The sequence below is a fragment of the Salvelinus namaycush genome, chromosome 30, assembly GCF_016432855.1.
Source record: "Salvelinus namaycush isolate Seneca chromosome 30, SaNama_1.0, whole genome shotgun sequence".
Lineage (NCBI taxonomy): Eukaryota > Metazoa > Chordata > Actinopteri > Salmoniformes > Salmonidae > Salvelinus > Salvelinus namaycush.
Window position 1 is genome coordinate 1996975 of NC_052336.1, and position 24863 is coordinate 2021837.

Genomic DNA, 24863 nt, shown 5'->3' on the forward strand with positions numbered 1-24863 from the left:
CTGACATTCTGGTTAGTAATACAATAGTTACCAGGATTTAAACTGGTCTGACATTCTGGTTAGGAATACAATAGTTACCATGATTTAAACTGGTCTGACATTCTGGTTAGTAATACAATAGTTACCAGGATTTAAACTGGTCTGACATTCTGGTTAGGAATACAATAGTTACCAGGATTTAAACTGGTCTGACATTCTGGTTAGGAATACAATAGTTACCATGATTTAAACTGGTCTGACATTCTGGTTAGTAATACAATAGTTACCATGATTTAAACTGGTCTGACATTCTGGTTAGGAATACAATAGTTACCATGATTTAAACTGGTCTGACATTCTGGTTAGTAATACAATAGTTACCATGATTTAAACTGGTCTGACATTCTGGTTAGTAATACAATAGTTACCATGATTTAAACTGGTCTGACATTCTGGTTAGGAATACAATAGTTACCATGATTTAAACTGGTCTGACATTCTGGTTAGTAATACAATAGTTACCATGATTTAAACTGGTCTGACATTCTGGTTAGTAATACAATAGTTACCATGATTTAAACTGGTCTGACATTCTGGTTAGGAATACAATAGTTACCATGATTTAAACTGGTCTGACATTCTGGTTAGTAATACAATAGTTACCAGGATTTAAACTGGTCTGACATTCTGGTTAGGAATACAATAGTTACCATGATTTAAACTGGTCTGACATTCTGGTTAGGAATACAATAGTTACCATGATTTAAACTGGTCTGACATTCTGGTTAGTAATACAATAGTTACCATGATTTAAACTGGTCTGACATTCTGGTTAGGAATACAATAGTTACCATGATTTAAACTGGTCTGACATTCTGGTTAGTAATACAATAGTTACCAGGATTTAAACTGGTCTGACATTCTGGTTAGGAATACAATAGTTACCATGATTTAAACTGGTCTGACATTCTGGTTAGTAATACAATAGTTACCAGGATTTAAACTGGTCTGACATTCTGGTTAGGAATACAATAGTTACCATGATTTAAACTGGTCTGACATTCTGGTTAGTAATACAATAGTTACCAGGATTTAAACTGGTCTGACATTCTGGTTAGGAATACAATAGTTACCATGATTTAAACTGGTCTGACATTCTGGTTAGTAATACAATAGTTACCAGGATTTAAACTGGTCTGACATTCTGGTTAGGAATACAATAGTTACCAGGATTTAAACTGGTCTGACATTCTGGTTAGGAATACAATAGTTACCATGATTTAAACTGGTCTGACATTCTGGTTAGTAATACAATAGTTACCATGATTTAAACTGGTCTGACATTCTGGTTAGGAATACAATAGTTACCATGATTTAAACTGGTCTGACATTCTGGTTAGTAATACAATAGTTACCATGATTTAAACTGGTCTGACATTCTGGTTAGTAATACAATAGTTACCAGGATTTAAACTGGTCTGACATTCTGGTTAGGAATACAATAGTTACCAGGATTTAAACTGGTCTGACATTCTGGTTAGGAATACAATAGTTACCATGATTTAAACTGGTCTGACATTCTGGTTAGTAATACAATAGTTACCATGATTTAAACTGGTCTGACATTCTGGTTAGGAATACAATAGTTACCATGATTTAAACTGGTCTGACATTCTGGTTAGTAATACAATAGTTACCATGATTTAAACTGGTCTGACATTCTGGTTAGGAATACAATAGTTACCAGGATTTAAACTGGTCTGACATTCTGGTTAGTAATACAATACATCCCAGTGTTCTAGTTGGTAAATCAGAATGCCATTAATTTTAATTTGACTGTTTTATAGATTCCAACGATGAACCACTGTGTCTGATCAGTTCCTCTGTGGAGTCGGGTGCTGATCTTCTCAAAGTGGAATACTTCAAGGTGGGACATACCTACTGATTTTGTTATACACTGAGTGTACACCTTCCTAATATTGAGTTGCAACCCCTTTCTCCCTCAGAACAGCCTCAATTCTTTGAGGCATGTGCTCAACAAGGGGTCGAACAGCGTTCCACAGGGAAGCTGGTCTATACCTCTAGCCCGGCGGTCTATACCTCTAGTGCAGTCTATACCTCTAGCCCGGTCTATACCTCTAGCCCGGTCTATACCTCTAGCCCGGTCTATACCTCTAGCCCGGCGGTCTATACCTCTAGTGCAGTCTATACCTCTAGCCCGGTCTATACCTCTAGCCCGGTCTATACCTCTAGCCCGGTCTATACCTCTAGTGCAGTCTATACCTCTAGCCCGGCGGTCTATACCTCTAGTGCAGTCTATACCTCTAGCCCGGTCTATACCTCTAGCCCGGTCTATACCTCTAGTGCAGTCTATACCTCTAGCCCGGCTGTCTATACCTCTAGTGCAGTCTATACCTCTAGTGCAGTCTATACCTCTAGCCCGGCGGTCTATACCTCTAGTGCAGTCTATACCTGTAGCCCGGTCTATACCTCTAGCCCGGCGGTCTATACCTCTAGTGCAGTCTATACCTCTAGCCCGGTCTATACCTCTAGCGCGGTCTATACCTCTAGCCCGGTCTATACCTCTAGCGCGGTCTATACCTCTAGTGCAGTCTATACCTCTAGCCCGGTCTATACCTCTAGTGCAGTCTATACCTCTAGCCCGGCGGTCTATACCTCTAGTGCAGTCTATACCTGTAGCCCGGTCTATACCTCTAGCCCGGTCTATACCTCTAGTGCTGTCTATACCTCTAGCCCGGTCTATACCTCTAGCCCGGTCTATACCTCTAGCCCGGTCTATACCTCTAGCCAGGTCTATACCTCTAGGGCAGTCTATACCTCTAGCCCGGTCTTTACCTCTAGCGCGGTCTATACCTCTAGCCCGGTCTATACCTCTAGCCCGGTCTATACCTCTAGCCCGGTCTATACCTCTAGCCCGGTCTATACCTCTAGCCCGGTCTATACCTCTAGCCCGGTCTACGGTCTATACCTCTAGCCCGGTCTATACCTCTAGCCTGTCTATACCTCTAGCCCGGTCTATACATTGGCTATATAAAGATTGAGAGTTCTGGCTAAAGTCAACACTAACTCAACAGAATAAAAAACACTTTTTATTTTTTATTTTATTTAACCTTTATTTAATTAGGTAAGTCAGTTAAGAGCAAATTCTTATTTACAATGACGGCCTACTAAAAAGACCTCCTGTGGGGACGGGGGCCTGGGACTAAAATAAATAAATAAATACAATATAAATATAGGACAAAACACACATCACAACAAGAGAGACAACACTACATAAAAAGAGACCTAAGACGACAACATAGCAAAGCAGCAACACATGACAACAGCATGGTAGCAGCTCAAAACATGGTACAAACGTTATTGCTTTAATGTAATATTCTTATGGAGTCTTATTATTATTGTTATTATTATTATTATTATTATTATTGTTAAAGCCTTGTATAACAGCAAATACCAAGTCGATCCAGGCTCTATGCAGCGCTTGTTTTCCCCCTACAGTTCTGGAATGATTTTATAACTTTGGAAATTAAAGCATTTGACGTCGTTAAGTTATTAAATACCTGATTAAACACCTTTTATGAGCCTTTCCTAAAACAGGAAATTCAGATATGGATTCTTCGAAATACAAAGAGGCGCTTTCCCAGAATCCCCATGGTCATTGTACTGTAGTCTATATGAATGATACAGTAATTATAGCTGTTCAGAAACCCCCCAGCCAGATGTCCTCTCTCTGTGGACATGTTTTCTGTGCCAGGCAGCAGGCTCTGGTGTCAATACAACCCAGAGATGTCAGCTTCAACCCCCGTACCTCCATCTCCTTTTAGAGATGCTGTACCAGACGGCATTACATTATCACTGTCCGTCTCTGTCATTATCAACGCAATAGACCAGGGCGCTCTCCAGACCCGGACTGTGTCCAAAATGGCACTGTATTACCTATGCAGTGCACTACTTTTGACCAGAGCCCTATGGCACCCTATTCCCTATATAGTGCACTACTTTTAACCAGAGCCCTATGCCGGGCCCTATGTCACAAGTAGTGCACTATATAGGAGTAGGGTTCCATTTCAGACATGGCCCCTAGGGCCCAGTCCAGACTCGGTGGTGCCTGGCGTCAAGCCTGGCAACGTGATCGTCAGTGGGTTTAGGGCCCAGTCCAGACTTGGTGGTGCCTGGCGTCAAGCCTGGCAACGTGATCGTCAGTGGGTTTAGGGCCCAGTCCAGACTTGGTGGTGCCTGGCATCAAGCCTGGCAACGTGATCGTCAGTGGGTTTAGGGCCCAGTCCAGACTCGGTGGTGCCTGGCGTCAAGCCTGACGACGTGATCGTCAGTGGGTTTAGGGCCCAGTCCAGACTCGGTGGTGCCTGGCGTCAAGCCTGACGACGTGATCGTCAGTGGGTTTAGGGCCCAGTCCAGACTCGGTGGTGCCTGGCGTCAAGCCTGACGACGTGATCGTCAGTGGGTCTAGGGCCCAGTCCAGACTCGGTGGTGCCTGGCGTCAAGCCTGACGACGTGATCGTCAGTGGGTTTAGGGCCCAGTCCAGACTCGGTGGTGCCTGGCGTCAAGACTGACGACGTGATCGTCAGTGGGTTTAGGGCCCAGTCCAGACTCGGTGGTGCCTGGCGTCAAGCCTGACGACGTGATCGTCAGTGGGTTTAGGGCCCAGTCCAGACTCGGCGGTGCCTGGCGTCAAGCCTGACGACGTGATCGTCAGTGGGTCTAGGGCCCAGTCCAGACTCGGTGGTGCCTGGCGTCAAGCCTGACGACGTGATCGTCAGTGGGTTTAGGGCCCAGTCCAGACTCGGTGGTGCCTGGCGTCAAGCCTGACGACGTGATCGTCAGTCGGTTTCTTAGTGAGATGTGTGTGTTGATCTTCCCAAATGAATGGTTGTCAGAAGCAGTGGTCCTAGTTAACAAAGCTGCCTCTCTAAGGATCATGGGTAGGATTAGTCAACGTCTACATTGTGTTATTTTGAGCCTTTAAACAACTGCTAATGTTTTGTGATAGTGATCGATTTTGTGTTTTCGTTGTGTTTCCAGAACCACTAAATGACAGCTAATTGATTTGTGTTTCCATTAGTCCTAAATGACTGCTAATTGATTTGTTTCCATTACCCCTAAATGACTGCTAATTGATTTGTGGTTTCATTGTGTTTCCATTACCCCTAAATGACTGCTAATTGATTTGTGGTTTCATTGTGTTTCCATTACTCCTAAATGACTGCTAATTGATTTGTTTCCATTACCCCTAAATGACTGCTAATTGATTTGTTTCCATTACTCCTAAATGACTGCTAATTTATTTGTTTCCATTACTCCTAAATGACTGCTAATTGATTTGTTTCCATTACCCCTAAATGACTGCTAATTGATTTGTTTCCATTACCCCTAAATGACTGCTAATTGATTTGTTTCCATTACCCCTAAATGACTGCTAATTGATTTGTTTCCATTACTCCTAAATGACTGCTAATTGATTTTCTGTTTTCTTTCTTCTCAGGCTGACAGAAATGGGCCAAACTTTGCCGCTGTTCACAAGAATACTGAGCAGATGATCAATGTAAGTAATGATATCTAAACGGTTTATTTATTCGTCCCATACACTCAAGCAGGCAAAATTACAATGACATAATTTCAACCAGACTCCAACCAGTTGTATTTGAACTAGCATTAATTAACTAGTTGTAATGCTGGGAAAGGTTTTGTTATGTGTCTATGTTAGATACAACATTATGCCTTCAGTTGTAGGTTTATAAATGTAGCGGCCGTGCTAATGTAGCCTGATGGTTGTTGAATGGGGATCTGAGAGGTCTGGGAAGCCCGCCGACATTTTCCTGTTGTCTAAGACCTCAAAGGGCTCGTTTGATTTACCGTCTGATCGTCACCGTCCATGTGACTTGGTTAAGTGGCTCTCTCTCTCTCTCTCTACTCTCTTCTCTCTCTCTCTCTACTCTCTTCTCTCTCTCTCTTCTCTCCTCTCTCTCTCTCTCTCTACTCTCTCTCTCTCTCTACTCTCTCTCTCTCTCTACTCTCTCTCTCTCTCTCCTCTCTTCTCTCTCTCTCTCTCCCCTTTCTCTTCTCTCTTCTCTCCTCTCTCTCCTCTCTCTCCCCTCTCTCCCCTCTCTCCCCTCTCTCCCCTCTCTCTCCTCTCTCTCCTCTCTCTCCTCTCTCTCCCCTCTCTCCTCTCTCTCTCTCCTCTCTCTCCTCTCTCTCTCTTCTCTCTCTCTCCATCTCCCCCTCCTATAGGTGACCTTCACCTCCCTGGATCTACTGCTTCACACGGAGGCTCTCCTCTCCACCATAGACTTCCTGTCTTCAGCCCTGTCCTCCGGCAGCCTGCCCCCCTCACCAGAGGAGCCTAAGCAGAAGTCTGAGGAGAGCAGCAGGGCCATCTCCGCCAAGTCAAGTAAACACACAATATACTTTACACAAGGACACAACACAAACTGTACAGATTTACACACACACACACAAACATACAGACGGACACACACTATAAGCATACACGCACTCAACAGCCTGCACTCATCTTAGAAGGAAACTAGGCACAAGGCCAAGGAGAGGAGGGCCTGTCTTCACCAAGTCAGTAGACACACTTTATACCAGCAAGATCTCATCGTTTTCCCCTTTTCTGTTCAAACAGAATCAACTCAAAGAGTTAAGGTTAGGTATTCGTTCTGAGTGGTTAAGGTTAGGTATTCGTTCTGAGTGGTTAAGGTTAGGTATTCATTCTGAGTGGTTAAGGTTAGGTATTCATTCTGAGTGGTTAAGGTTAGGTATTCATTCTGAGTGGTTAAGGTTAGGTATTCATTCTGAGTGGTTAAGGTTAGGTATTCATTCTGAGTGGTTAAGGTTAGGTATTCATTCTGAGTGGTTAAGGTTAGGTATTCATTCTGAGTGGTTAAGGTTAGGTATTCATTCTGAGTGGTTAAGGTTAGGTATTCATTCTGAGTGGTTAAGGTTAGGTATTCATTCTGTGTGGTTAAGGTTAGGTATTCATTCTGAGTGGTTAAGGTTAGGTATTCATTCTGAGTGGTTAAGGTTAGGTATTCATTCTGAGTGGTTAAGGTTAGGTATTCATTCTGAGTGGTTAAGGGTAGGTATTCATTCTGAGTGGTTAAGGGTAGGTATTCATTCTGAGTGGTTAAGGGTAGGTATTCATTCTGAGTGGTTAAGGGTAGGTATTCATTCTGAGTGGTTAAGGGTAGGTATTCATTCTGAGTGGTTAAGGGTAGGTATTCATTCTGAGTGGTTAAGGTTAGGTATTCATTCTGAGTGGTTAAGGGTAGGTATTCATTCTGAGTGGTTAAGGTTAGAGCTATGGTTTGGGGAATGCTTAAAACAGAAATAATTAAAAAGGACAAGCTACACTGCTCAAAAAAATAAAGGGAACACTAAAATAGCACATCCTAGATCTGAATGAATGAAACATTCTTATTAAATACTTTTTTCTTTACATAGTTGAATGTGCTGACAACAAAATCACACAAAAATTATCAATATAAATCAAATTTATCAAACCCATGGAGGTCTGGATTGGAGTCACACTCAAAATTAAAGTGGAAAACCACACTACAGGCTGATCCAACTTTGATGTAATGTCCTTAAAACAAGTCAAAATGAGGCTCAGTAGTGTGTGTGGCCTCCATGTGCCTGTATGACCTCCCTACAACGCCTGGGCATGCTCCTGATGAGGTGGGGGATGGTCTCCTGAGGGATCTCCTCCCAGACCTGGACTAAAGCATCCGCCAACTCCTGGACAGTCTGTGGTGCAACGTGGCGTTGGTGGATGGAGCGAGACATGATGTCCCAGATGTGCTCAATTGGATTCAGGTCTGGGGAACGGGCGGGCCAGTCCATAGCATCAATGCCTTCCTCTTGCAGGAACTGCTGACACACTCCAGCCACATGAGGTCTAGCATTGTCTTGCATTAGGAGGAACCCAGGGCCAACCGCACCAGCATATGGTCTCATAAGGGGTCTGAGGATCTCATCTCGATACCTAATGGCAGTCAGGCTACCTCTGGCGAGCACATGGAGGGCTGTGCGCCCCCCAAAGAAATGCCACCCCACACCATGACTGACCCACCGCCAAACCGGTCATGCTGGAGGATGTTGCAGGCAGCAGAACGTTCTCCACGGCGTCTCCAGACTCTGTCACGTCTGTCACATGTGCTCAGTGTGAACCTGCTTTCATCTGTGAAGAGCACAGGGCGCCAGTGGCGAATTTGCCAATCTTGGTGTTCTCTGGCAAATGCCAAACGTCCTGCACGGTGTTGGGCTGTAAGCACAACCCCCACCTGTGGACGTCGGGCCCTCATACCACCCTCATGGAGTCTGTTTCTGACCGTTTGAGCAGACACATGCACATTTGTGGCCTGCTGGAGGTCATTTTGCAGGGCTCTGGCAGTGCTCCTCCTTGCACAAAGGCGGAGGTAGCGGTCCTGATGCTGGGTTGTTGCCCTCCTACGGCCTCCTCCACGTCTCCTGATGTACTGGCCTGTCTCCTGGTAGCGCCTCCATGCTCTGGACACTACGCTGACAAACACAGCAAACCTTCTTGCCACAGCTCGCATTGATGTGCCATCCTGGATGAGCTGCACTACCTGAGCCACTTGTGTGGGTTGTAGACTCCGTCTCATGCTACCACTAGAGTGAGAGCACCGCCAGCATTCAAAAGTGACCAAAACATCAGCCAGGAAGCATAGGAACTGAGAAGTGGTCTGTGGTCACCACCTGCAGAACCACTCCTTTATTGGGGGTGTCTTGCTAATTGCCTATAATTTCCACCTGTTGTCTATTCCATTTGCACAACAGCATGTGAAATTTATTGTCAATCAGTGTTGCTTCCTAAGTGGACAGTTTGATTTCACAGAAGTGTGATTGACTTGGAGTTACATTGTGTTGTTTAAGTGTTCCCTTTATTTTTTTGAGCAGTGTATATATATTTGTATTGGTTTTCATGTGTTAGTAATAAAAACATACCATTCATTACATATAACAGATTCTAAGGCCTAAGGGACTATCTTACATGTCTCTTTTGGTTGGTCAACCAATAAGTGAAATCATCATGTGACTTCCTGTCCGTTTCCATGACAGCGGCTCTAGGTTCTCCGTCGGACGGTGACGTCATCGACCTGAAGGTGATGATGCAGCTGGGGGCGTTCAACGTCCTAGTGTGTGATCAGAACTGCAGCATGGCTGATATCAAGATACAAGGTGCTGATATAGACAGAACCTCAGGGCCCGTACAGAACCTCGGGGCCCGTACAGAACCTCGGGGCCCGTACAGAACTCATAGGCTACACAATGTCGTCTTTATTCAGCTACACTTTCATTTGATTATCATCTAGGGCTTTTGTAAGGGATTTCAGCCAAGGTTTGTATATGATGAAAGTCCCCCAAAGTATTTTTTGGGGGGGTTGTTTAAGTGTCTTGTTCTTGTGTGGTTTGCTGTTTACCTTTTCTGAAATTATGTTAGTGTCAGATCGACATTTTATCTTGTTGTACAGGTTTCAATGGATCCCTCCTGATGCAAGGGCCTCAAACCCACATCTCTGCCCGCCTTCGGGATTTCATCGTCATTAATGTCGATCCAAAAAGTATTCACAAAAAGGTAAGTCACGAAGTAAAACCACGAAGGGATTTCAGTGAAAGAGGGAGACGCGACAGTACGTCATTCAACCCCCATGAAATATTGCAGTTGAGTTTAACCTGCTATAACGTTTGGTTTCTCCGTCGCAGGCCATCTCTATCGTAGGAGACGAGGTGTTTAGTTTCAGTACGAGTCTGACCCCCAAGGCTACAGAAGGAGCCGGCTACGCAGACACCTCCAAGACAGACGGGAACGTCCAGCTCAACGTGGGCTGCGTCCAAGTCGTCTACCTCCACAAGTTCGTCATGTCTCTGCTGGTGAGTCTCAGCGTTGGTACTGGAGAAATCTCTGACAAACGGTCTTGAGTATTTTAAACCGTTCTTTGTTTTTAAGTGTGCAGAGACTCTTTTTCTTCAGTTCCTGTTTTTTTTTCAGACATCCTGATTGGATGATTCCCAGTTAAAGGGATTACCTTACTGATTTCAGGAATCATCCAACTTGGATTTCTGGAAAAACATGAGAAGTTTCCTGGAAGTTTAGCTGTCCTAGCTCGGTCTCCGCTTTGATGGCGCTCCATTCCTTTCTGAACCCTTTCCGCTAAAGAACGTCACTCATCCGTGTTTTCCGTCTCCTAGAATTTCAGCAACAACTTCCAGACGGCCAAAGAGGCCTTGAGTGTGGCCACGGCCCAGGCAGCAGAGAAGGCAGCCTCCAGCATCAGGGACTTTGCCCAGAAGAGTTTCCGTCTCTCCATGGACATCAGGCTGAAGGCCCCTCTCATCATCATCCCCCAGTCCTCCACCTCGCACAATGCACTGGAGGTGGATCTGGGGCTCATCACCGTGGGCAACAGCTTCTCTCTACTTGCTGTGGAGGGATGTCCACTTCCTGCTGTCATTGACCACATGGACGTACAGCTCACACAGCTCAAACTGTCCAGGTCAGTGCATTCTGTTTAACACAGTCATCTTTTGCTTCATCAGTGCAGAAACCAAGGGTTTAATGCCTGGTCTCAGATCAGAAATCAAGGGTTTAATGCCTGGTCCCAGATCAGAAAGCAAGGGTTTAATGCCTGGTCCCAGATCAGAAAGCCATGGTTTAATGCCTGGTCCCAGATCAGAAAGCCATGGTTTAATGCCTGGTCCCAGATCAGAAAGCAAGGGTTTAATGCCTGGTCCCAGATCAAATCAAGGGTTTAATGCCTGGTCCCAGATCAGAAAGCAACAGTTCAATGCCTGATCCCAGATCAGAAAGCCATGGTTTAATGCCTGGTCCCAGATCAGAAAGCCATGGTTTTAATGCCTGGTCCCAGATCAGAAACCAAGGGTTTAATGCCTGGTCCCAGATCAGAAAGTAAGGGTTTAATGCCTGGTCCCAGATCAGAAAGTAAGGGTTTAATGCCTGGTCCCAGATCAGAAAGCAAGGGTTTAATGCCTGGTCCCAGATCAGAAAGCAAGGGTTTAATGCCTGGTCCCAGATCAGAAAACAAGGGTTTAATGCCTGGTCCCAGATCAGAAAACAAGGGTTTAATGCCTGGTCCCAGATCAGAAAACAAGTGTTTAATGCCTGGTCCCAGATCAGAAAACAACGGTTTAATGCCTGGTCCCAGATCTGTATGAGCACTATCCAACTCCTCTGACTACCGTTAGTTCTGCTTGGTTCAATCGTGATCTTACTGAATGGGCCCAGGCGCTATACTGTATATACCGTATACTGGGGTGGGTCTTACTGAATGGGCCCGTGTGCTATACTGTATATACCGTATACTGGGCTGGGTCTTACTGAATGGGCCCAGGCGCTATACTGTATATACCGTATACTGGGGTGGGTCTTACTGAATGGGCCCGTGTGCTATACTGTATATACCGTATACTGGGCTGGGTCTTACTGAATGGGCCCAGGCGCTATACTGTATATACCGTATACTGGGGTGGGTCTTACTGAATGGGCCCAGGCGCTATACTGTATATACCGTATACTGGGCTGGGTCTTACTGAATGGGCCCAGGTGCTATACTGTATATACCGTATACTGGGGTGGGTGTTACTGAATGGGCTCGGGCGCTATACTGTATATACCGTATACTGGGGTGGGTGTTACTGAATGGGCCCAGGCGCTATACTGTATATACCGTATACTGGGGTGGGTGTTACTGAATGGGCTCGGGCGCTATACTGTATATACCGTATACTGGGGTGGGTCTTACTGAATGGGCTCGGGCGCTATACTGTATATACCGTATACTGGGGTGGGTCTTACTGAATGGGCCCGGGCGCTATACTGTATATACCGTATACTGGGCTGGGTCTTACTGAATAGGCTCGGGTGCTATACTGTATATACCGTATACTGGGGTGGGTCTTACTGAATGGGCCCAGGCGCTATACTGTATATACTGTATACTGGGGTGGGTCTTACTGAATGGGCTCGGGTGCTATACTGTATATACCGTATACTGGGCTGGGTCTTACTGAATAGGCTCGGGCGCTATACTGTATATACCGTATACTGGGGTGGGTCTTACTGAATGGGCCCAGGCGCTATACTGTATATACCGTATACTGGGCTGGGTCTTACTGAATGGGCTCGGGTGCTATACTGTATATACCGTATACTGGGGTGGATGTTACTGAATGGGCTCGGGCGCTATACTGTATATACCGTATACTGGGGTGGGTGTTACTGAATGGGCCCAGGCGCTATACTGTATATACCGTATACTGGGGTGGATGTTACTGAATGGGCCCAGGCGCTATACTGTATATACCGTATACTGGGGTGGATGTTACTGAATGGGCTCGGGCGCTATACTGTATATACTGTATACTGGGGTGGGTGTTACTGAATGGGCCCAGGCGCTATACTGTATATACTGTATACTGGGGTGGGTCTTACTGAATGGGCTCGGGTGCTATACTGTATATAGCGTATACTGGGGTGGGTCTTACTGAATGGGCCCAGGCGCTATACTGTATATACCGTATACTGGGGTGGATGTTACTGAATGGGCTCGGGCGCTATACTGTATATACCGTATACTGGGGTGGGTCTTACTGAATGGGCTCGGGCGCTATACTGTATATACCGTATACTGGGGTGGGTCTTACTGAATGGGCCCAGGCGCTATACTGTATATACCGTATACTGGGGTGGGTCTTACTGAATGGGCTCGGGCGCTATACTGTATATACTGTATACTGGGGTGGGTCTTACTGAATGGGCTCGGGTGCTATACTGTATATAGCGTATACTGGGGTGGGTGTTACTGTATAGGTTCGGGTGCTATACTGTATATACTGTATACTGGGGTGGGTCTTACTGAATGGGCTCGGGCGCTATACTGTATATACCGTATACTGGGGTGGGTCTTACTGAATGGGCCCGGGCGCTATACTGTATATACTGTATACTGGGGTGGGTCTTACTGAATGGGCTCGGGTGCTATACTGTATATACCGTATACTGGGGTGGGTCTTACTGAATGGGCCCAGGCGCTATACTGTATATACCGTATACTGGGGTGGGTGTTACTGAATGGGCTCGGGCGCTATACTGTATATACCGTATACTGGGGTGGGTGTTACTGAATGGGCTCGGGCGCTATACTGTATATACCGTATACTGGTGTGGGTCTTACTGAATGGGCTCGGGCGCTATACTGTATATACCGTATACTGGGGTGGGTGTTACTGAATGGGCTCGGGCGCTATACTGTATATACCGTATACTGGTGTGGGTCTTACTGAATGGGCTCGGGCGCTATACTGTATATACCGTATACTGGGGTGGGTCTTACTGAATGGGCCCGGGCGCTATACTGTATATACCGTATACTGGGGTGGGTGTTACTGTATGGGCTCGGGCGCTATACTGTATATACCGTATACTGGGGTGGGTGTTACTGAATGGGCCCAGGCGCTATACTGTATATACCGTATACTGGGGTGGGTGTTACTGAATGGGCTCGGGCGCTATACTGTATATACCGTATACTGGGGTGGGTCTTACTGAATGGGCTCGGGCGCTATACTGTATATACCGTATACTGGGGTGGGTGTTACTGAATGGGCCCGGGCGCTATACTGTATATACTGTATACTGGGGTGGGTCTTACTGAATGGGCTCGGGTGCTATACTGTATATAGCGTATACTGGGGTGGGTCTTACTGAATGGGCCCAGGCGCTATACTGTATATACCGTATACTGGGGTGGATGTTACTGAATGGGCTCGGGCGCTATACTGTATATACCGTATACTGGGGTGGGTCTTACTGAATGGGCTCGGGCGCTATACTGTATATACCGTATACTGGGGTGGGTCTTACTGAATGGGCCCGGGCGCTATACTGTATATACCGTATACTGGGGTGGGTCTTACTGAATGGGCCCGGGCGCTATACTGTATATACTGTATACTGGGGTGGGTCTTACTGAATGGGCTCGGGTGCTATACTGTATATAGCGTATACTGGGGTGGGTGTTACTGTATAGGTTCGGGTGCTATACTGTATATACTGTATACTGGGGTGGGTCTTACTGAATGGGCTCGGGCGCTATACTGTATATACCGTATACTGGGGTGGGTCTTACTGAATGGGCCCGGGCGCTATACTGTATATACCGTATACTGGGGTGGGTCTTACTGAATGGGCCCGGGCGCTATACTGTATATACCGTATACTGGGGTGGGTCTTACTGAATGGGCCCAGGCGCTATACTGTATATACCGTATACTGGGGTGGGTGTTACTGAATGGGCTCGGGCGCTATACTGTATATACCGTATACTGGGGTGGGTGTTACTGAATGGGCTCGGGCGCTATACTGTATATACCGTATACTGGTGTGGGTCTTACTGAATGGGCTCGGGCGCTATACTGTATATACCGTATACTGGGGTGGGTGTTACTGAATGGGCTCGGGCGCTATACTGTATATACCGTATACTGGGCTGGGTCTTACTGAATAGGCTCGGGTGCTATACTGTATATACCGTATACTGGGCTGGGTCTTACTGAATAGGCTCGGGTGCTATACTGTATATACCGTATACTGGGCTGGGTCTTACTGAATAGGCTCGGGTGCTATACTGTATATACCGTATACTGGGGTGGGTTTTACTGAATGGGCTCGGGCGCTATACTGTATATACCGTATACTGGGGTGGGTCTTACTGAATGGGCCCAGGTGCTATACTGTATATACCGTATACTGGGCTGGGTCTTACTGAATAGGCTCGGGTGCTATACTGTATATACCGTATACTGGGGTGGGTCTTACTGAATGGGCCCGTGTGCTATACTGTATATACCGTATACTGGGCTGGGTCTTACTGAATGGGCCCAGGTGCTATACTGTATATACCGTATACTGGGCTGGGTCTTACTGAATAGGCTCGGGTGCTATACTGTATATACCGTATACTGGGGTGGGTCTTACTGAATGGGCTCGGGCGCTATACTGTATATACCGTATACTGGGGTGGGTGTTACTGAATGGGCTCGGGCGCTATACTGTATATACCGTATACTGGGGTGGGTGTTACTGAATGGGCCCAGGCGCTATACTGTATATACCGTATACTGGGGTGGGTGTTACTGAATGGGCTCGGGCGCTATACTGTATATACCGTATACTGGGGTGGGTGTTACTGAATGGGCTCGGGTGCTATACTGTATATACCGTATACTGGGGTGGGTCTTACTGAATGGGCCCAGGCGCTATACTGTATATACCGTATACTGGGGTGGGTCTTACTGAATGGGCTCGGGCGCTATACTGTATATACCGTATACTGGGGTGGGTGTTACTGAATGGGCCCAGGCGCTATACTGTATATACCGTATACTGGGGTGGGTCTTACTGAATGGGCTCGGGTGCTATACTGTATATAGCGTATACTGGGGTGGGTGTTACTGTATAGGTTCGGGTGCTATACTGTATATACTGTATACTGGGGTGGGTCTTACTGAATGGGCTCGGGCGCTATACTGTATATACTGTATACTGGGGTGGGTGTTACTGAATGGGCCCGGGCGCTATACTGTATATACTGTATACTGGGATGGGTCTTACTGAATGGGCTCGGGCGCTATACTGTATATACCGTATACTGGGGTGGGTCTTACTGAATGGGCTCGGGCGCTATACTGTATATACCGTATACTGGGGTGGGTGTTACTGAATGGGCTCGGGCGCTATACTGTATATACTGTATACTGGGGTGGGTCTTACTGAATGGGCTCGGGCGCTATACTGTATATACTGTATACTGGGGTGGGTCTTACTGAATGGGCCCAGGCGCTATACTGTATATACCGTATACTGGGGTGGATGTTACTGAATGGGCCCGGGCGCTATACTGTATATACCGTATACTGGGGTGGGTCTTACTGAATGGGCCCGGGCGCTATACTGTATATACCGTATACTGGGGTGGGTCTTACTGAATGGGCCCAGGCGCTATACTGTATATACTGTATACTGGGGTGGGTCTTACTGAATGGGCTCGGGTGCTATACTGTATATAGCGTATACTGGGGTGGGTCTTACTGAATGGGCCCAGGCGCTATACTGTATATACCGTATACTGGGGTGGATGTTACTGAATGGGCTCGGGCGCTATACTGTATATACCGTATACTGGGGTGGGTCTTACTGAATGGGCCCGGGCGCTATACTGTATATACCGTATACTGGGGTGGGTCTTACTGAATGGGCCCGGGCGCTATACTGTATATACCGTATACTGGGGTGGGTCTTACTGAATGGGCCCGGGCGCTATACTGTATATACCGTATACTGGGGTGGGTCTTACTGAATGGGCCCGGGCGCTATACTGTATATACCGTATACTGGGGTGGGTCTTACTGAATGGGCCCGGGCGCTATACTGTATATACCGTATACTGGGGTGGGTCTTACTGAATGGGCTCGGGCGCTATACTGTATATACCGTATACTGGGGTGGGTGTTACTGAATGGGCTCAGGGCGCTATACTGTATATACCGTATACTGGGGTGGGTGTTACTGAATGGGCTCGGGCGCTATACTGTATATACCGTATACTGGGGTGGGTGTTACTGAATGGGCTCGGGCGCTATACTGTATATACCGTATACTGGGGTGGGTGTTACTGAATGGGCTCGGGCGCTATACTGTATATACCGTATACTGGGGTGGGTGCTTACTGAATGGGCTCGGGCGCTATACTGTATATACCGTATACTGGGCTGGGTCTTACTGAATGGCTCGGGCGCTATACTGTATATACCGTATACTGGGGTGGGTCTTACTGAATGGGCCCGGGCGCTATACTGTATATACCGTATACTGGGCTGGGTCTTACTGAATAGGGCTCGGGTGCTATACTGTATATACCGTATACTGGGGCTGGGTCTTACTGAATGGGCCCAGGCGCTATACTGTATATACTGTATACTGGGGTGGGTCTTACTGAATGGGCTCGGGTGCTATACTGTATATACCGTATACTGGGCTGGGTCTTACTGAATAGGGCTCGGGCGCTATACTGTATATACCGTATACTGGGGTGGGTCTTACTGAATGGGCCCAGGCGCTATACTGTATATACCGTATACTGGGCTGGGTCTTACTGAATGGGCTCGGGTGCTATACTGTATATAGCGTATACTGGGGTGGGTCTTACTGAATGGGCCCAGGCGCTATACTGTATATACCGTATACTGGGGTGGATGTTACTGAATGGGCTCGGGCGCTATACTGTATATACCGTATACTGGGGTGGGTGTTACTGAATGGGCCCAGGCGCTATACTGTATATACCGTATACTGGGGTGGATGTTACTGAATGGGCCCAGGCGCTATACTGTATATACCGTATACTGGGGTGGATGTTACTGAATGGGCTCGGGCGCTATACTGTATATACTGTATACTGGGGTGGGTGTTACTGAATGGGCCCAGGCGCTATACTGTATATACTGTATACTGGGGTGGGTCTTACTGAATGGGCTCGGGTGCTATACTGTATATAGCGTATACTGGGGTGGGTCTTACTGAATGGGCCCAGGCGCTATACTGTATATACCGTATACTGGGGTGGATGTTACTGAATGGGCTCGGGCGCTATACTGTATATACCGTATACTGGGGTGGGTCTTACTGAATGGGCCCAGGCGCTATACTGTATATACCGTATACTGGGGTGGGTCTTACTGAATGGGCTCGGGCGCTATACTGTATATACTGTATACTGGGGTGGGTCTTACTGAATGGGCTCGGGTGCTATACTGTATATAGCGTATACTGGGGTGGGTGTTACTGTATAGGTTCGGGTGCTATACTGTATATACTGTATACTGGGGTGGGTCTTACTGAATGGGCTCGGGCGCTATACTGTATATACCGTATACTGGGGTGGGTCTTACTGAATGGGCCCGGGCGCTATACTGTATATACTGTATACTGGGGTGGGTCTTACTGAATGGGCTCGGGTGCTATACTGTATATACCGTATACTGGGGTGGGTCTTACTGAATGGGCCCAGGCGCTATACTGTATATACCGTATACTGGGGTGGGTGTTACTGAATGGGCTCGGGCGCTATACTGTATATACCGTATACTGGGGTGGGTGTTACTGAATGGGCTCGGGCGCTATACTGTATATACCGTATACTGGTGTGGGTCTTACTGAATGGGCTCGGGCGCTATACTGTATATACCGTATACTGGGGTGGGTGTTACTGAATGGGCTCGGGCGCTATACTGTATATACCGTATACTGGTGTGGGTCTTACTGAATGGGCTCGGGCGCTATACTGTATATACCGTATACTGGGGTGGGTCTTACTGAATGGGCCCGGGCGCTATACTGTATATACCGTATACTGGGGTCGGTGTTACTGTATAGGCTCGGGCGCTATACTGTATATACCGTATACTGGGGTGGGTGTTACTGAATGGGCCCGGGCGCTATACTGTATATACCGTATACTGGGGTGGGTGTTACTGAATGGGCTCGGGCGCTATACTGTATATACCGTATACTGGGGTGGGTCTTACTGAATGGGCTCGGGCGCTATACTGTATATACCGTATACTGGGGTGGGTGTTACTGAATGGGCCCGGGCGCTATACTGTATATACTGTATACTGGGGTGGGTCTTACTGAATGGGCTCGGGTGCTATACTGTATATAGCGTATACTGGGGTGGGTCTTACTGAATGGGCCCAGGCGCTATACTGTATATACCGTATACTGGGGTGGATGTTACTGAATGGGCTCGGGCGCTATACTGTATATACCGTATACTGGGGTGGGTCTTACTGAATGGGCTCGGGCGCTATACTGTATATACCGTATACTGGGGTGGGTCTTACTGAATGGGCCCAGGCGCTATACTGTATATACCGTATACTGGGGTGGGTCTTACTGAATGGGCCCGGGCGCTATACTGTATATACTGTATACTGGGGTGGGTCTTACTGAATGGGCTCGGGTGCTATACTGTATATAGCGTATACTGGGGTGGGTGTTACTGTATAGGTTCGGGTGCTATACTGTATATACTGTATACTGGGGTGGGTCTTACTGAATGGGCTCGGGCGCTATACTGTATATACCGTATACTGGGGTGGGTCTTACTGAATGGGCCCGGGCGCTATACTGTATATACCGTATACTGGGGTGGGTCTTACTGAATGGGCCCGGGCGCTATACTGTATATACCGTATACTGGGGTGGGTCTTACTGAATGGGCCCAGGCGCTATACTGTATATACCGTATACTGGGGTGGGTGTTACTGAATGGGCTCGGGCGCTATACTGTATATACCGTATACTGGGGTGGGTGTTACTGAATGGGCTCGGGCGCTATACTGTATATACCGTATACTGGTGTGGGTCTTACTGAATGGGCTCGGGCGCTATACTGTATATACCGTATACTGGGGTGGGTGTTACTGAATGGGCTCGGGCGCTATACTGTATATACCGTATACTGGGCTGGGTCTTACTGAATAGGCTCGGGTGCTATACTGTATATACCGTATACTGGGCTGGGTCTTACTGAATAGGCTCGGGTGCTATACTGTATATACCGTATACTGGGCTGGGTCTTACTGAATAGGCTCGGGTGCTATACTGTATATACCGTATACTGGGGTGGGTTTTACTGAATGGGCTCGGGCGCTATACTGTATATACCGTATACTGGGGTGGGTCTTACTGAATGGGCCCGGGTGCTATACTGTATATACCGTATACTGGGCTGGGTCTTACTGAATGGGCCCAGGCGCTATACTGTATATACCGTATACTGGGGTGGGTCTTACTGAATGGGCCCGTGTGCTATACTGTATATACCGTATACTGGGCTGGGTCTTACTGAATGGGCCCAGGTGCTATACTGTATATACCGTATACTGGGCTGGGTCTTACTGAATAGGCTCGGGTGCTATACTGTATATACCGTATACTGGGGTGGGTCTTACTGAATGGGCTCGGGCGCTATACTGTATATACCGTATACTGGGGTGGGTGTTACTGAATGGGCTCGGGCGCTATACTGTATATACCGTATACTGGGGTGGGTGTTACTGAATGGGCCCAGGCGCTATACTGTATATACCGTATACTGGGGTGGGTGTTACTGAATGGGCTCGGGCGCTATACTGTATATACCGTATACTGGGGTGGGTGTTACTGAATGGGCTCGGGTGCTATACTGTATATACCGTATACTGGGGTGGGTCTTACTGAATGGGCCCAGGCGCTATACTGTATATACCGTATACTGGGGTGGGTCTTACTGAATGGGCTCGGGCGCTATACTGTATATACCGTATACTGGGGTGGGTGTTACTGAATGGGCCCAGGCGCTATACTGTATATACCGTATACTGGGGTGGGTCTTACTGAATGGGCTCGGGTGCTATACTGTATATAGCGTATACTGGGGTGGGTGTTACTGTATAGGTTCGGGTGCTATACTGTATATACTGTATACTGGGGTGGGTCTTACTGATTGGCTCGGGCGCTATACTGTATATACTGTATACTGGGGTGGGTGTTACTGAATGGGCCCGGGCGCTATACTGTATATACTGTATACTGGGATGGGTCTTACTGAATGGGCTCGGGCGCTATACTGTATATACCGTATACTGGGGTGGGTCTTACTGAATGGGCTCGGGCGCTATACTGTATATACCGTATACTGGGGTGGGTGTTACTGAATGGGCTCGGGCGCTATACTGTATATACTGTATACTGGGGTGGGTCTTACTGAATGGGCTCGGGCGCTATACTGTATATACTGTATACTGGGGTGGGTCTTACTGAATGGGCCCAGGCGCTATACTGTATATACCGTATACTGGGGTGGATGTTACTGAATGGGCCCGGGCGCTATACTGTATATACCGTATACTGGGGTGGGTCTTACTGAATGGGCCCGGGCGCTATACTGTATATACCGTATACTGGGGTGGGTCTTACTGAATGGGCCCAGGCGCTATACTGTATATACTGTATACTGGGGTGGGTCTTACTGAATGGGCTCGGGTGCTATACTGTATATAGCGTATACTGGGGTGGGTCTTACTGAATGGGCCCAGGCGCTATACTGTATATACCGTATACTGGGGTGGATGTTACTGAATGGGCTCGGGCGCTATACTGTATATACCGTATACTGGGGTGGGTCTTACTGAATGGGCTCGGGCGCTATACTGTATATACCGTATACTGGGGTGGGTCTTACTGAATGGGCCCGGGCGCTATACTGTATATACCGTATACTGGGGTGGGTCTTACTGAATGGGCCCGGGCGCTATACTGTATATACCGTATACTGGGGTGGGTCTTACTGAATGGGCCCGGGCGCTATACTGTATATACCGTATACTGGGGTGGGTCTTACTGAATGGGCTCGGGCGCTATACTGTATATACCGTATACTGGGGTGGGTCTTACTGAATGGGCCCAGGCGCTATACTGTATATACCGTATACTGGGGTGGGTGTTACTGAATGGGCTCGGGCGCTATACTGTATATACCGTATACTGGGGTGGGTGTTACTGAATGGGCTCGGGCGCTATACTGTATATACCGTATACTGGTGTGGGTCTTACTGAATGGGCTCGGGCGCTATACTGTATATACCGTATACTGGGGTGGGTGTTACTGAATGGGCTCGGGCGCTATACTGTATATACCGTATACTGGTGTGGGTCTTACTGAATGGGCTCGGGCGCTATACTGTATATACCGTAAACTGGGGTGGGTCTTACTGAATGGGCCCGGGCGCTATACTGTATATACCGTATACTGGGGTGGGTCTTACTGAATGGGCTCGGGCGCTATACTGTATATACCGTATACTGGGGTGGGTGTTACTGAATGGGCTCGGGCGCTATACTGTATATACCGTATACTGGTGTGGGTCTTACTGAATGGGCTCGGGCGCTATACTGTATATACCGTATACTGGTGTGGGTCTTACTGAATGGGCTCGGGCGCTATACTGTATATACCGTAAACTGGGGTGGGTCTTACTGAATGGGCCCGGGCGCTATACTGTATATACCGTATACTGGGGTGGGTCTTACTGAATGGGCCCGGGCGCTATACTGTATATACCGTATACTGGGGTGGGTCTTACTGAATGGGCCCAGGCGCTATACTGTATATACCGTATACTGGGGTGGGTCTTACTGAATGGGCCCGGGCGCTATACTGTATATACCGTATACTGGGGTGGGTCTTACTGAATGGGCCCAGGCGCTATACTGTATATACCGTATACTGGGGTGGGTCTTACTGAATGGGCCCGGGCGCTATACTGTATATACCGTATACTGGGGTGGATGTTACTGAATGGGCTCGGGCGCTATACTGTATATACCGTATACTGGGCTGGGTTTTACTGAATGGGCTCGGGCGCTATACTGTATATACCGTATACTGGGCTGGGTCTTACTGAATGGGCCCGGGCGCTATACTGTATATACCGTATACTGGGGTGTTTTAAAATACCGACGGTATGATTTTCAATTCAGCGTGGCACCCTAAAGTTCAGGGGGTTGCATTCTACGCCTCTGCTTATAAGTTAACTATCTATCTCAGGTCTCCAGCTATACATTTGGGTTTGTAACTTCCTATCTAAGTGGCTAGATGTCAAGAACAAGCTTCTTGGTTAAAGCAGCGACAATCAATCCCCTCCTGGATCAAGTACCTTGCTGCCTACATGGTCTGCTGGCTACATTGCCTGCTGGCTACATTGCCTGCTGGCTACATGGCCTGCTGGCTACATGGCCTGCTGGCTACATGGCCTGCTGCCTACATGGCCTGCTGGCTACATGGCCTGCTGCCTACATGGCCTGCTGCCTACATGGCCTGCTGCTTACATGGTCTGCTGGCTACATGACCTACTGGCTACAGTACATGGCCTGCTGGCTACATGGCCTGCTGCCTACATGGTCTGCTGGCTACATGACCTACTGGCTACATGGTCTGCTGGCTACATGACCTGCTGGCTACATGGCCTGCTGCCTAGCTGCCTACATGGCCTGCTGGCTACATGACCTGCTGGCTACATGACCTGCTGGCTACATGACCTGCTGGCTACATGGCCTGCTGGCTACATGGCCTGCTGGCTACATGGTCTGCTGGCTACATGGTCTGCTGGCTACATGGCCTGCTGGCTACATGGCCTGCTGGCTACAGTACATGGCCTGCTGGCTACAGTACATGGCCTGCTGGCTACAGTACATGACCTGCTGGCTACATGACCTGCTGGCTACATGGCCTGCTGGCTACATGGCCTGCTGGCTACATGGTCTGCTGGCTACATGGTCTGTTGGCTACATGCCCTGCTGGCTACATGGCCTGCTGGCTACAGTACATGGCCTGCTGGCTATATGGCATGCTGCCTACAGTACATGGCATGCTGCCTACAGTACATGGCATGCTGCCTACAGTACATGGCCTGCTGGCTACAGTACATGGTCTGTTGGCTACATGGCCTGCTGCCTACAGTACATGGCATGCTGCCTACAGTACATGGTCTGTTGGCTACATGGCCTGCTGCCTACAGTACATGGCATGCTGCCTACAGTACATGGTCTGCTGGCTACAGTACATGGCCTGCTGGCTACATGGCCTGCTGGCTACATGGCATGCTGCCTACAGTACATGGTCTGTTGGCTACATGCCCTGCTGGCTACATGGCCTGCTGCCTACAGTACATGGTCTGTTGGCTACATGCCCTGCTGGCTACATGGCCTGCTGGCTACAGTACATGGTCTGTTGGCTACATGCCCTGCTGGCTACATGGCCTGCTGGCTACAGTACATGGCCTGCTGGCTACATGGCCTGCTGGCTATATGGCATGCTGCCTACAGTACATGGCCTGCTGGCTACAGTACATGGCCTGCTGGCTACAGTACATGGTCTGTTGGCTACATGGCCTGCTGGCTACATGGCCTGCTGGCTACATGGCCTGCTGGCTACATGGTCTGCTGGCTACATGGTCTGCTGGCTACATTTTGTTTTGGGAGTCAAAAAAAAGTAATACCTCATCCCTGGGTTGGTACAGGAATGGTGTGGAAGTCTGGATACCACCCTAATACTGTATAGTGTAGCTAAATAAGCAAGTTGTCTAACTATCCCTGTCTATAATTTGCTTCTCTTTCTCTCATTAGGATTTACATGGAAAAAGACTCTCAGTCCAGTACTGAGCTGCTGCAGCCTGTCAACCTGCTCCTAACAGTGAAGAGGAACCTGGCTGCAGCATGGTACCAGAAGATGGCTGCCATAGAGGTAGACGGAGACCTCAAGCCCATGAAGGTAGGAGCTAACAGGAACCATAGAGGTAGACGGAGAGGAGCTAACAGTAACCATAGAGGTAGACGGAGACCTCAAGCCCATGAAGGTAGGAGCTAACAGGAACCATAGAGGTAGACGGAGAGGAGCTAACAGTAACCATAGAGGTAGACAGAGAGGAGCTAACAGGAACCATAGAGGTAGACGGAGACCTCAAGCCCATGAAGGTAGGAGCTAACAGTAACCATAGAGGTAGACGGAGACCTCAAGCCCATGAAGGTAGGAGCTAACAGGAACCATAGAGGTAGACGGAGAGGAGCTAACAGTAACCATAGAGGTAGACAGAGAGGAGCTAACAGTAACCATAGAGGTAGACAGAGAGGAGCTAACAGTAACCATAGAGGTAGACGGAGAGGAGCTAACAGTAACCATAGAGGTAGACAGAGACCTCAAGC

The 24863-nt window shown here is 47.9% G+C and overlaps 1 protein-coding gene across 1 annotated transcript in view; it reads left to right on the top strand.

Annotated features, from left to right (window-relative positions):
- LOC120024761 (vacuolar protein sorting-associated protein 13C-like) overlaps positions 1 to 24863 on the top strand; it is a 190907-nt gene that overhangs the window by 70016 nt on the left and 96028 nt on the right. The window contains exons 19-26 of the mRNA XM_038969047.1: positions 1827 to 1906; positions 5502 to 5561; positions 6248 to 6407; positions 9101 to 9220; positions 9514 to 9617; positions 9746 to 9913; positions 10232 to 10536; positions 24288 to 24432. Coding sequence (XP_038824975.1) covers positions 1827 to 1906; positions 5502 to 5561; positions 6248 to 6407; positions 9101 to 9220; positions 9514 to 9617; positions 9746 to 9913; positions 10232 to 10536; positions 24288 to 24432 — 1142 coding nt within the window. The remainder of the gene's footprint in view (positions 1 to 1826; positions 1907 to 5501; positions 5562 to 6247; positions 6408 to 9100; positions 9221 to 9513; positions 9618 to 9745; positions 9914 to 10231; positions 10537 to 24287; positions 24433 to 24863) is intronic.